This window comes from Camelus bactrianus, chromosome 7 (assembly GCF_048773025.1).
Source record: "Camelus bactrianus isolate YW-2024 breed Bactrian camel chromosome 7, ASM4877302v1, whole genome shotgun sequence".
In the NCBI taxonomy this organism is placed as follows: Eukaryota; Metazoa; Chordata; class Mammalia; order Artiodactyla; family Camelidae; genus Camelus; species Camelus bactrianus.
In genome coordinates this window covers 60,336,230-60,350,603 of record NC_133545.1, presented here as the reverse complement: position 1 = coordinate 60,350,603, position 14,374 = coordinate 60,336,230, and the positions used below count along the sequence as shown (strand labels likewise).

General features: G+C 36.7%; 1 protein-coding gene across 6 annotated transcripts in view; it reads left to right on the top strand.

The window, feature by feature from the left end:
- Positions 1-936: 936 nt before the first annotated feature.
- The window catches only part of ASB4 (ankyrin repeat and SOCS box containing 4), a 76,705-nt gene continuing 63,267 nt past the window's right edge, over positions 937-14,374 (top strand). For 3 of the 6 annotated variants that reach the window (XM_074367464.1, XM_074367463.1, XM_074367465.1), the window contains exons 1-2: positions 937-1,176; positions 10,183-10,482. In XM_074367464.1, coding sequence (XP_074223565.1) covers positions 990-1,176; positions 10,183-10,482 — 487 coding nt within the window. In that variant the 5' untranslated portion in view covers positions 937-989. The remainder of the gene's footprint in view (positions 1,177-10,182; positions 10,483-14,374) is intronic. The other 3 variants (XM_074367466.1, XM_074367467.1, XM_010972469.3) reach the window with 3 other exon arrangements.

Here is a 14,374-nt window from a genome sequence, read left to right as displayed (position 1 = left end):
GAAGTTTTAATCATGACAGTTTATTCTCATAATCAAACTATTTCAACATTAAAAAAGAATATTCTCCTAGATAACTATAGTACATTTATCACACCTTAAAAAATTTACAGTAATTGTGTATTATCAAGTAATATGTAGTCCATATTTATATTTCCACAATTGCACCAATATAGTCTTTTCTAACAGATTTTTTTGGCAGGGGGTAGGCAATTAGATTTATTTAATTATGTTTTTAATAGAGGTACTGGGGATTGAACCTAAATGTGGTGCGTGCTAAGTTCTACTGCTTGATCTATAACCTCCCTACCGACTGATTTTTCAAAACGCAAGATTAAGTAAAGTTTCATTGCATTTAGCTGTTTTGTCTCTTTAGTCTCTTTTTACCCCAAATAGTCCCCTGCCACCATACCACACCCTGCTTTCTTTCATGACATTAAAATTTTTTAAGTCTAGGTCACTTGATAACCTGTTTGTTTTCAAGCGTGTACTACCATGCTTACTTTTGCAGGCTCCTATTACAAAATTATTACATGTTTTTAGAAGCACATGTATTAGCAACTGTAACAAATTATCATTTGTGGCTATTGGTTAATCAGTGCAAGACACTGGATTTCCAGTGGGGCACCAGATGTTTTTACCGAGGCAGTGGGGGAAGCATTAAGAGCTTTTAAATCTTACATTATTACTTTGATCATATAAAAAATAACAGTGACATTTCATTCTCTGAAATGTATTGCAAGGGTTTTCCTTCATATTGACACAATATTTTATTCAATGAATTAGTCAGTATAGAACCAGTTTAAAAGAAAGTGCAGTGACAGCCAAGAAGGATATTTTGAAGTTTGAAATGATCCCTATATAAATAGAACGGATCAGCATAACTTTGGGATAAAATTAGCTGACAGTTTGTGGGCTCTCCAGCATGTGCCTGTTTGCTTGGTGCTGCTCTTCTGATAAATCACAACAAAGCTTCCAGAGGGAGAGGAAGGATGGACAGCACGGCTGCCCCTGTCACTAAATCTGCAGCTGCCAAGTTAGTTAAGAGAAATTTCCTTGAGGCTCTAAAGTCAAATGACTTCGGAAAATTGAAGGCCATTTTAATCCAAAGGCAAATAGATGTGGACACAGTTTTTGAAGTTGAAGATGAGAATATGGTTTTGGCATCTTATAAACAAGGTAAAAATTGTAGGTGTAATTGTAAAATCGATAGAAAATGGATTTTTTGTTTAATGCACAGCATTAGTCACCCAATCTGAACTGGTAACTCTTATTATTTAAGTATGTATTTTAAAAATATTTCTAACTTAATCATTTTTTCTTTTTAAACTAGACTAAATCATGGACTGATATACATATATATAAATATATTCCTTTTCTTTTCTTTACTTTCAGTATCCCTGTGCCTGAAATTTGAAATCCTGGATAATTATATTTAGAAATTTAATTTTCTCCTATTTCTAACTTTTCTTCTGCCTGTAAGGACATAGAATAAGGGAAACATCCCTAGATTATGGCTAAATAGACTGCTGAGATCTAATCTAGACAGTATGACTGGCTTCGGAACAGGCTGCTCTGTGAACATGGCCACTTAAAGATATATCATCTCTGTGTCCATATGCATGAAAAAGAGGATTTTTGCTCCTATTTGGCAGTTAATAAATGGTAAGGCTGTACCTTGATGCACCTTGATGATCCTTGTCATTTTAATGAGTTTTCAGTTCAGGCAGAAAAGCTGAAACCAGAAACCTTTTTCCTTGACTACAATGTCAGATCAAAATTAACTTAACTCAGAGTATCTGCCTTATGAAGAATTAAGGATACCAAAAATTAGAACCAATTTTTTTTTTATCAAGGGATTTTCTGGAATCCATGCTTAATAAATCAGAAATAAATTTTAAGCGAGCAGATTCTGATTTCCCAAATCAGCTAGTTAATGGGGGAATTTGAGTAGCGAGGCCATCTGGTGAGCGGACTGCAAACAAACACCATGTTCAACATCACTTCTGTTTAAACAAAATAGATGATAAGGTCTTGTGTACAGCATTTAGAGAGAGATAGCGATTCTTCTGTCATGTTTAAAATACTTTCCATTTTAAATCATCAGTACCATTAGTTTTCAGAAATGAATGCTAATGATATATATTTCTACATTAATTTTATACTCTGTCAATTCTGAAGGAAGGATAGAATAGTTGAGGTCAGTTACTGTGTTTATGATTTTTACTTGAGTGTTTTATTACAGATTGGTGTTGCTTTTTTGACTGGAAGATAAAGAAGAGGTCTGTTTTTAAAAAGTAGTTGGTGGAGGCTCTGTTAAAAAGAAAGTGTGTATACCATATGATTAGATTACTTTCATCTTACAGGCTTGTTCAGTAAAAGACTGTCTGAATGCTAAATATATTTTTAAGGTATTTTTTTTAAACTTCTTTTAGTGCCCGGCATAAAATAACTTAGGTCCAAGTCAGCAGATAATTTATTTGACCCTGAAGTTGTGAAGACTGACTTTTGTCATCTCCTTAGCATGCCAAATTGTGTAGATCATGTGAAGTTTCTGAGGTTGTGAGAAAGGAAGTTTTAGGGGCAGTTTCCGGAAAAGAAGGGTACTGTTTCTCTTGCTTCTAATGGTGTCTTCATCCCTGAATGAGAAAAAAAAAATGCATTTTAAAATCTTTCTGTCAATATGAGCCCACTGCCTGTGGTCTTTTAGAGCTAAATTTTTATCCATACTAATGAGTGTTTTCATTGTGTTTGGTCTGTGGATTGTGGCTTTCAATTACGGAGACAACAAATTACACCCTCTGGGGGAAAAAAAGAACAGTTTCATTCTTATCCATGCCAGGTGGATGAATGCAAGAAATGATAGGATTTCTGGTCATATCTTCAGGTTTTATGCAGGAAATCTTGTGTATGTCCATGCACACATGTGCATATAGAAAGAAATTCACTTACAATCTGTTCGGTATGAATATGGGTATAAGAATCTGTCTCTTCAGACTTAATCCCAGGTTAAAGCCTCATCTTTCTTCAAAGTTTCTTCGGATATTTTCACATGTTTTCCAGCCTAACTATCAAACTTTTTATTTCAGATAGATATGGAAGTAATATATAGAATCCTACTTGCTAGCCAAGCAAAAGAGAAATAAGTGGTTTTTATCAATTTCTAAGTCACAGAGGAATTCCCAGGGAACAGTTTAGAGCTGAGCAGGCTACACTGGTTATTTAGTTAGTTAGTTAGTTAGTTAGTTAGTTAGGAATAGTTCCTTTCTGAATAATTCTAAGGAATGAGATTCCTTTCTGTGTGGCCTTGAAAGGTATGTGACTGGATTAAACTGTGTAGAATTTATTAATATCAACAGACTTCTTGGATGCTGAATGCTGTTGAATTGCTATGTGTTAGTTTTTGATTTGTTTTAAAGCGCTTTTGAAAAGCTCTACAACAGAAAAGTGCACAAATCGTAAGTGTGCAATTTGATTAATTTTTGCAAAATAAACAAACCTATGTAACCAATGTTCAGATGAAGAAGTAAAACATCACCTATTGACTTTTAAAGTGTGGAAATCTTCAGGTTTTAGTTTTTGGATTTAATAAGCAAGACAGTGTGTAAAATCTGTAACATGCTATGCTGTCTTTAAATTGCTTGTGTAATTAATAATATATTCTATATTCAACATTTGTTGGAAGATCAGCTGTGGTACAATTAATCCCAAATCATTTTTGTTTCTTTTAGGACATACCATAGCACTTTATATAGAAATTTTTAAAGTGACCACATTTTTTCCCTAATCATGGAATGTTTAAGTGAGCATGAAAGTTAGCTTATACTTTTTTTCTGTCAGTGAAGAAATCAATTTGGAATCTATGCATTGCAACCGCAGACCCACAATGTAAATGGTACACTAATAATCAAAAGTTGACCTGCTAAGCAAATATAAACTTGGATTTTGTGAGGAAGGTAGAACAAAGTGTCTGGAAATTCACTTCTACTCCCCTATCTCATTGAGTAGCTTCTCTCACCTGTGAGACAGAACAGATTTAGAAGCCGGATTCCAGGGCTCGGGTTCAGAGGGCAGGTCTTGCCCCCTCCCCAGCACCTAATAATGATTCTTAAAGTTAGAGAGATCTCATTCTATTTTTGCAGGTTGTTTTAAACTTCATAATCAGATCTTCAGATAAAATCATGTTTTATCAATTAAAAGCATTTCTCTCACATTCTGTCAAGCAAACATTAGAAACATTCTGGTTGGTATTTGCCGTTATCTCTTAGAGAATAGCAGAGATAATGGGTCTTAAAAGCAAAAACAGGCAAACATAATTATATCTACCAGCCAACCACTTTAAAATGGGAATGATATGACGAGAAGTTAAACATATGAACAAGTTTGTAACTGCCAAGTAGAGTAAGCAGTTGGATAGTAAGGGGATGTCAATGACAGGAAGTTCCCTGTGAGCCAAGCACACATTTACAGTGAAAGTGGGTCTCTGAGAAAACTCAGAGCTACTCATATTAGTTCTCACTATGCGATCTCCATACTGGAAACGTGACTATCCAAAGAACAGTTTCTAAAGGTTTTTCTATCCACACATTCTGATTCTCTTTCAGATATATGAACCTTGGCTCGTTAATGTTATGGGCAGAATATCACACTTATCTCTTTGGTAAGAAATTCCCTAGTCAGCAAGGTTAATCAGAGTCTTTTATTAATCAGTGTAATGCACATTAAGTACTTTGTTTATGGCCCACAGCCGCAGGTTCTTTGGTTGACAGTCATATTTTTAATTAAAATGAATGATTTCTCTGAAAAACTCTATCTACTTTACTAAGTAGCAACTGCTTTCCAAATATCTTGAAGCTCTTATTTTCACTCTTTTAATGAATAATCTTTTAATCACCTAATTCTCCTCTCTGCCAGAAATTCACTCTCCTGCTTCCCTATGGCCAGCCCGGGGTTCTTTTCCTTTCCTAGATGGTCAGACTTTTTTCTTTTAAATTTTACATTTCAAGCTTACTTTTTTCCCCTCCTCTCCTGGGAGGACTCTGAGATTTATCCTGAAAATATTTGCTGTTAAAAAAATACGCAAGAATTGTGCTTCACTCTGTAATCCTTCAGGACTGTGTAAATACGTGGACACAGCAGAGCAAATGTCTGCTAATCCAGCACGAGCAGCGTGTGTAACCTTTGGCTGTAATAACAGAGGCTTCTCGTGTGTGGGGTTCTTTGGACTCAGATAACATTATAGCTGATAACTGTGGCAGAGCCCAGGCTTAGCTGAAGGTTTACCAGTAATGTGTACATCCCCCCAAACACTGAAGCAGAATCAACCCCCTCTTCCAAAATGTGGCCCAAACACTTTGCTTCTTACTGTATTTCCTGAGCCAGGGGGCTTTCTAGCCAGCTACTCAGACATGTCTCTGGTTTCAGATTTAAATTAAACACACACACAGACACACACACACTTAGGATTGGTCTGCATATTTTTGTAGGGACATTACTTCTAAAATTCCTTGAGAACTTTTACCTACAAGAGATAATTGGCTTAGAGGTGGAGATCATGTAGCTTTCAGATCATTGATGGCTATTTAGAGATTTTGGGGGAGACTAGAGTTTGAGTTAACCTATATCAGTCCTAGTTATACAAACATGGGCACTTCCTGTACTTAATCTCTAAAAGATATTTATCCTCATTTGTAAGATGGAGGCTTTGTCAAGACCCTCTCTAAATCCCCTGCATTCTGATAACTATGATAACATGAAGGATAAATTATATAAACAGATTATATGTCATGGTCTGGGGAAGGTAGAAAGTAACTGTAGATGCTATAAATCCACGTGAGCATGGCCTGCATTTGAGAGTTCTCTGTGGGATTTTTGCCTAGGAGAAAGAGTCTGTATTTCCTCCTCTTTTCCTCTCAGTTAAGCTCATCGCTCAAGCAGAGCTCAAGCAGAAGCCATCACTGCACATAGACTGCAGACCTGGATGAGAGCCGAGGAGTTTACATTAGGGGAGCCAGTGCCTTCCTCACCTCTGGCCCCATCAAGGGCTTAGTTCCTGGGATTTACTTCCCCTATCCCATCCTTTGTGCAATCTGAGCACAGTCAAAGGGCAAACTGGCCTCTGCAGAGGTGAGCAGAGGGTGCCCCTTTGAAAGACAAAGGCTAAGAATAAGTCACATTCTGAGTTTGGAAGCCCTGGCACAATTCTGCTGTGGAAATAAGCGAGAGTGTGAAAAATGAATCTGCCTGAATAGTTAACTGTATTTCTGTTATGCTGTGGCCATTGGTGGTTACCTTTTGGAGGACAGATTCTGATCTGCTGACAGACCAGCATTGACACAAGTGTGTTAATAGGCACCATATCACTGTGGGTTTTGATGGTGGCTTTACCTCCAGTTTGGTCCTCAGTGATGATAGGTGTGTTGGAAAGGACACTCCTGCTTGTTTCCACACTTGGTACACAGTGACCTGTGGCTGCAGCCTCATTTTAAGGGCTTGAATTATTCAGAAACAGCTTTCTGCAACCCCCTACCAAAGTTCTTCAGTGCAGCTTCAAAATAAACTGCAACAGACCCTGATCTGTATCCAACAATCTGCCCTATTCCTATCTCTCCACTCAGCTCACAAGGGGCACCAGCTAAGGGGTCTTGTTGCCACCCACTATACACGTTCTCTGAGAAGTATGCCGTAGGCACAATTCCATTCAAGGGGGTCTGCTGAATTCCAGGACTTGGCTGTCTCTGAGCCCCATTTACCAGTTAATGATTATAAGAGATGCAGATAAAACTGACTGAAAGGCCAAGGATGACTGATTCATGTAATAAACAGGCAAGATGGATTCTCTAGGTGCTACTGGGAATTTAGGAAGAAGAAAAAAAAAAAAAACCCAAGCAAATGTATTTCCATATCAGAGATGTGACATATTATAGATGAATTCAGGGTCTTCTTTCCTTCCTCTTGATTTGTGAAGCAGGCTTGGCGCTAAACCTATTCTGCTTCCACAAAGACAAAGACAGATGGAAACCCGGCATTGCAGATATCCTGAGTCCATTAGCTTGGACTGAGGCAGAGGACTTCTGGCTCTAGCAGGCTGAACAAGTGGCAGTTTTCTCATCTGGAAAATGAAAGGCTTGCACTGGATAATCTTCCCTCCAGCACTAACATTCTGTGTTTCTTTGATTTTACATCAAAATGGTGTTTTCTTAATCAGTCCTCTGCTGCTTCCTTTCTGAGATCATTTTTCTTCCCACTGAAGAAGCAGACATGAGTTTCCAATCAGTTGCTGCATAGAGCTGCCTAATCTTTGCCGCTAATCAGCAGGCAAAACACACTCCGGTTTTTAGATCTGGAACCAGCTTCTTTGCAAGAGAGTAGAAGATGCTATCTATGCAAATAGCTTGTAGAGGAAATTTAATATTAAGATGACTAAGTGATTCATTCCTCATCAAAAGCAGGTTATATACCATATAGCTTAAACACTATGCTTAGCTAAATAGAAATGTATTTATGGACATATACACATATATTGTGTGTGCATATCTATTTATGCATACACACACAGAGGCACAGAGTTGATACTCCCCAGCCCAGACTGTGAAACTATTTTTGTCTTTCCGGGAAAACCCACATCACCAAATACCTTCCCTTTTTTGTGTCTAAAATCTGGAATTAGTATCTTAGAACTTAATTCTGTTATATTGATACAGATTTCTACATAAATTCAGATAATCCTAAGAGGGTCACACTTTAAACAATTCTCAGTCTATTGGACTTTAGTGTAAATTAACTTTGGATTTCTTTTTAAGGAGCAACTTTGGGTAAGGTGATAGTTGGGAGTAAGAGAAGGCAAAATGGCCCTAGAATTCTGAATGAGATGAAAAAGATTAAAATGTGTGTGTGTGTGTGTATGTGTGTGTGTGTCTGTCTGTCTAGGTTGGAGTTCGGGCTGCAAAAAACCAAACTTCAAGTTGGGAGCTTTCTTTTTCTCAAGATTAATCAATATTGTGCATGACTCTATAAATGGCTTCTTTAAACTAAATTGTTTCCCCCTCTGGGCAGGGGCATAACAGTTAATTTTAATTTTTATTTGTTTTTATAAATAGTAGTACATGCACAAGGTACTATAAAAGCTCAATGGGAACATTCAAGGACAAGTAAATTTATGTCCTTGTCCCCCAGCCTTCAGTTCTTAGAGGCAACCAGTGCAACCAGTTTCTTGTTTTAGATGTTTACAGATATTTTATCCTGTGCTAGCTAGTGTGCACACTCTTCATCTCCCTGCTTCTTTCACTCAATAATGTATCTTGAGATTTTTCCATGTTGCTATACACAGAATTGCCCCCTTCTTTATAGTGACTGTATTGTGCTTTGTTTAAACAGTCTCTACTGTTGAAAATTGAAGTTGTTTCCAGTCACTAGGCATTAAGAAGAATGCTGTAGTGCAGTGTATGCTGTTGTCCGTGGGCCAGGTTGCCAGGATTCATAACTCCCTGGAACTTCATACTCTTCACAAAGAGTTCAATGCAAGTGGCGTTCCTGGGAGTGGTGTATTACAGTGGCCCTTATATGACTCTTCACCCATGAGTGATTATACGTGTAGGAGGAACACCCAGAACTACATGGGTAGTGTTTTTCACTTAAACAAGAGAATTTTAATACCTGATCACCAGGCCCATCTTTAATGTGGCCATCATCTTCTGAGAGCCCTCCAGATGCTCGTTTTTGGTCCCCAGTAGTTGTCACAGTAGTTTAGACTTATTCTGACTTCATCTAATCAGTGAAGAACACAACTTGTACTTTCCTCTTGTTCTGAGCACTATACTTTTATTTATGTAGCTTAAAATTGTACCAGTTTTTGGGTAGCTTCATCCCACTGTTGGCTCATTTTGAGATTACTATCAACTCAAATCCCTAGGTTTTTTCCTCAAATAAATTACCATTTAACCATAATCTGCTTACCTACTTCTTGTACAGTGGAATTCTTACAACCTAAAAGCAAACTTCAGATTTATCTGTGTTTAAATTTATTTTGTTGTTTCAGTCCTAGAATCTCTTTTAAGCTGCTGAGCTATGTCTCCATCTTCATCTTGCCATTAAATATTTCATCTTTATGTACCTTTTTTCTAGTCCCCACTCTTAGTAGGCTTAATGCCTAGGCTCTGGATATTGACATTGAAAAAAAGTCTTATAAAGTTATTTTTTGTAGCTTGTCAAATGTAGAAATTGTTGAATACTTGGGAAAAAAGAGCTAGCTTAGTAGTTAGAAGTCAGAAATAAGAGGGGAAAAGAAAAGAGAGAGAGACAGACAGAGAATATTTCTATCAACAAATGGAAAAATGAATTTAAGATCTCAGTTCTAGGAACAACTATGTTCTCCTGACTAATTAATTTGTGTATAGCTTGTAGGCATAGTTAATTGTGCAACACATCACGTTTTCCTGTTTATTGGCTACTAGGACGTTCAAAGGCATATTTGCAATGTGTTTCTAGTGTACAGAACACGGTTTATATTTTGGGTGTCTGTCTAACCCTAGACCTCTTTTTATTTTCCTACCTTATTTTTTCTTTGCCCTTATTTTCTAGATCATTTGAAAAATCTTGTGTAAAATTTGTGACTTGCTATAAATTCTTCTTTGATTCTTCTTCAGAAAGAGATATTGTATAAACTGATAGGCAAATAAAATTTTGGTGTGACAATTTTCCAAAGACATCAAATACATTCACACCTTAGCTTGACAACAGCAACAACTATAGGGAAAAAGAATGGTGATGGCATTAAAATTATTAGCTTGTAACAGCTTTGGAATCATTCAATACCAGGATTGGTAATTTAAAAAATTCTTTAATAAGAACTTCAAGAATTTAACTCACTGTGTAAAATAAAATACAATCACTTAAATGTCTCAAACTTAAGTGCCTTGGATAGCCAGGAAGGTAAAGTAAATGAAGGAACAATGCAAGAGGGAATAGTAGAGACAGTGAGAATCTAGAGCCTCAGTCCCATTTAAGTACATCCAGATACACCATTGAACTAAAATTTGTAGATCCATCAGCCACTAGTTTACAACTTCCGAATCATCTCCCAATTTTATAAATGTGACCAGAAGTAAAATACTTTGTAAAAATCCTCACTAAACAGGAAGAAATCCTAGGCCAAGGAGTTAAACTTTCTTTCCCTTTGTTTTTCAGGTTATTGGTTGCCTAGTTACAAATTAAAGTCTTCCTGGGCCACAGGCCTGCATCTTTCTGTCTTGTTTGGTCATGTGGAATGTCTTCTGGTGCTGCTGGACCATGATGCTACGATCAACTGTAGACCCAATGGGAAAACCCCTCTTCATGTGGCTTGTGAAATGGCCAACTTGGATTGTGTTAAGATCCTCTGTGACCGTGGAGCAAAGCTCAACTGCTACTCCTTAAGTGGACACACAGCTTTACACTTCTGTACAACTCCAAGTTCCATTCTCTGTGCCAAGCAACTGGTTTGGAGAGGTAAGCCTTTTCTGGATAGCTGACATTGGCATCTACTTGCACCATCATGGTTTTGAAAATTGGTGATCATTACTTACCTCAGGCAATGTAGTACATATCTCTATGCATTAAGCCTAATTCAGGGGACCCTAAAAATACATAGATAGATACATAGTTATATTGGTCCAGATCATTCAGTGATGATTACATTGGAATCATATTATTTTTTTAATTGTAGGAAACTCATTAATTTGCAATTATTGATTAGCTCCTATGATGTCAGGTAATGTGCTAAGTAAGTAAAAAAGAAAAGATAGCTTCTGTCCTCTAGGAGCTTATATTCTAGTAGGGGAGATGAATACTGACAAAATAAATTCGTAAATATATAATTGTAAATTGAGAAAGCAAAACAAGGCACTATGAAAGAGAATGTCGGGGGGAGGGTACAGCTCAGTGGTTTTTAGCAAGTGTGTGTTTTTAGCAAGAGTCCTGGGTTCAACCCCCAGTATCTCCAGTTAAATAAATAAATAAACCTAATTTCCACCCCCCCCCAAAAGAGACTGTCAGGAGTAAACTATTAAAAAATGTGTAAAGACTTCTCTAAAGATATGATATGTAAGCTGAAACTTTATGAGAAGGAGCTGGCCATTAAAAACAGGAGCCAAGAAGAAAAGTGTAAGTACAGGGAACAGCATATGCAGAGTTGCTAGGAGAGCAAAAAACCTTGCAATATTCAACAGCAGGAAGAGGCCAGTATAGCTAGAGTATCATGGGTGGGTGGTGGGGTGAGAGGGACAAGAGGGTGGAGGGGAGTCCACAGGGTGACATTGGATGTGTTAAATCATATGTGGCCTGCTGGGGGCTAGGGTATGAGGTTTAGAAATGGAGCTACTGAAAAGTTTTAAGCAAGGCAGTGACACACTTTAATTGTCACTTAAAATCATCAGTCTGGAGCTCTGCAGAAGTTGAGTTGGATGAGACCAAGAGTGGAAGCAGGGAGACCAGCAGGGAAGCTAGCAATGGTGTGTAGGTGAGTGGGGACGGTGATGGGCACTAAGGGGCAGGCTTGGGTAGGAAGATTAGAAAGTGGGTTTGCGATATGTTTTAGAAGCAGAATTGGTGGGATTTGGAGATGGGTTAGATATAGGTTGGAGGGGGATGTGACAGAAAATGAAGTTTCAAGAATCATTGCCAGGTTTCCTGCTTTAGAAAATGGGTGGTTGGTGATGCCATTGTTTACAACGGGGAAACCTGGGCAAGAAGCACGATCTGGGGAAGACCGTTACAACGTTTTTAAAATCCACGTTGACAGAGGTATTATTTACACACTGTAGATTCACTGATTTTGGAAAAACAGATAGTCGTGAAACCATTCACCACAATCATCTCAAAAAATTCCCTGATGCCCTTGGTAGTTACTTCTCTCACTTCACCCTCATCCCTGGCAACTGGTGGTTTGTTTTCTGTCCGTATAGTTTCATCTTTTTCAGAATGTCGTATAAATTAAACTATACAACTTATAACCTTTAAAAAAATTTTCATAGTTGAAGTATAGTTGATTTACAATGTTATGTTAGTTTCACTTATACAGCAAAGTGATTCAGTTATACATATATATACACACATATATAGATATTATTTTTCAGATTCTTTTCCATTATAGGTATTACAGGATATTGAATATAGTTCCCTGTGCTCTACAATAGGTCCTTGCTGTTTATCTATTTTATGTATAATAGTATGTATATGTTAATCTCAAACTCCTAATCTATCCCTCCCTCCCCCCTTTCCCCTTTGGTAGCCATAGTTTGTTTTCTATGTCTGTGAGTCTACTTCTGGTTTGTAAATAAGTTCATTTTACCATTTTTTTTTTTAGATTCTACAAATAAGTGATATCATATGGTATTTGTCTTTCTCTGTCTGACTTACTTCACTTAGTATGATAATCTCTAGGTCCATCCTTGTTGCTGCAAATGGCATTATTTCATTCTTATTTTATGGCTGAGTGATATTCATTATATATATATATATACCATATCTTCTTTATCCAGTCATTGGTTTATGGACATTTAGGTTACAACCTGTAACCTTTTGAGTCTGGTTATCCAGCTTAGCATAATGAATTTGAGATTCATTAATGTGCTTGCACTCACTAGTAGACCTTTTCATTGCTGAATAGTGTTTCTTGTATAGATGTAACACAGTTTATTCACTCCCTAGTAGAGGGGCTTTTGGAAAGCTTCTGGTTTGGGGCAGTTTTGAAAAATAGCTGATATAAACATTTGCAAACAGGTTCTTTTGTAGACATGTTTCATTTCACTGGGATAAGCACCTAAGAGTGTGAAGATGAGTTGTATGGAAAGTTTATAAGAAACTGACAAACTGTTTTCCAAAGTGGTTGTTTTTGCATTCCCACCAGCAATATATACGAGATCCAGTTGCTCTCCATTCTTGTCAGAACTTTGTAATGTCAGATTTTAAAAATATTTTATCCATTCTAATAAGTATATAATAGCAACTCATTATGATTTTAATTTTAATTCCCCTTATGACAAAAGACATTGAGTATGTTTTCATGTATTTATCTTCCTGCTATGTATTCACTTTGGTGAAATATCTGTTCATATCTTTTTCTTCTTTTTTTAACAGGCTGTTTGTTTTCTTATTGATTTGTGGGAGTTCTTTATATATTTTGGATCCTAGCTCTCTATCAAATATATGTTTTAAAAATATTTTAATTCATTCTTTGGCTTTTCAATTTTCTAATGGTGCCTTTAAAAGAGCAGAAGTATTTAATTTTGATGAATTCAGTTTGTCAATTTTTATGGTTTGTGCTTTTTGTATTCTAGCTAAGAAATGTTTGACTAACCCAAGTAACAAAGATCCCAAGTAACAAAGATCTTCTCCTATGTTTTATTTTAGAAGTTTTATTATTTCAGGCTTTACTTTTAGGTCTTTGATTCATTTTGAGGGTTTTGGGGTTTTTTTTTTTGCATATGGTGTGAGGTATGGGTTGAGGTTAATCTTTTTTTTATGTGTATAGATGGCCAATTGTTTCAACATCATTTGTTGAAAAGACTATTCTTTCACCATTCAATTATTTTGATATTTTTTGTCAAAAATCAATTGGCCAAGGGGGAGGGTATAGCTCAGTAGTAGAGAGCATGCTTAGCATACATGAGGTCCTGGATTCAATCCCCAGTACCTCCATTAAAAATAAATAAATAAAACTAATTACCTCCCCCACCCCCCAAAAATCAATTGGCCAAATATGTATGAATTCATTGATCTATATATCTATTATTGTGCTTATCCTCCACTGACCTGATTGCTGTAGCTTTATATCAAGTCTCAAAAGCACATAGAGCGAGTCCTTCTAGGTTAGTTTTAAACATGAGAGGTTTCAGACCTTTTTGAGACGTCCAAGTGAATATGTCAAGGATGAACTTGACATAAAAGTATAGATTTCAGAAAACATTTCTGGACTAAAGCAGTAAGATTAGGGATCTTTGACTTAGAGGTTGTATTTGAAGCCAAGGAAATCAATGAAAACACCTGGATAAACAGTGTGGAGAGAGAAAAGAGAACTTACAACTAAGATCTGACAAATTCTTACATTTAGATGTTGGCAGGATGGAGAGGAGCCAATAAAAAAGAGTGAAATGGATTGATAAATAAAGTGGGAGAAAACCCAAGAGCATTTTTGGCATCAGAGAAACTAAGAAAAAGACAGGTTCAAGAATTGGGGAGTGGTCAGCTGTATTGATAGCTACTGAGAGGTTTATTTAGATGTTCATTAGATTAAGTGACAGAGTTAACAATGACAAAAATAGTTTTAGTTAAATGGTGAGTGCAGAGCCAGGTTAGGTGTGAATGGGAAGTTAGAAACTCAAAATGCCCTATGCTGACAAAA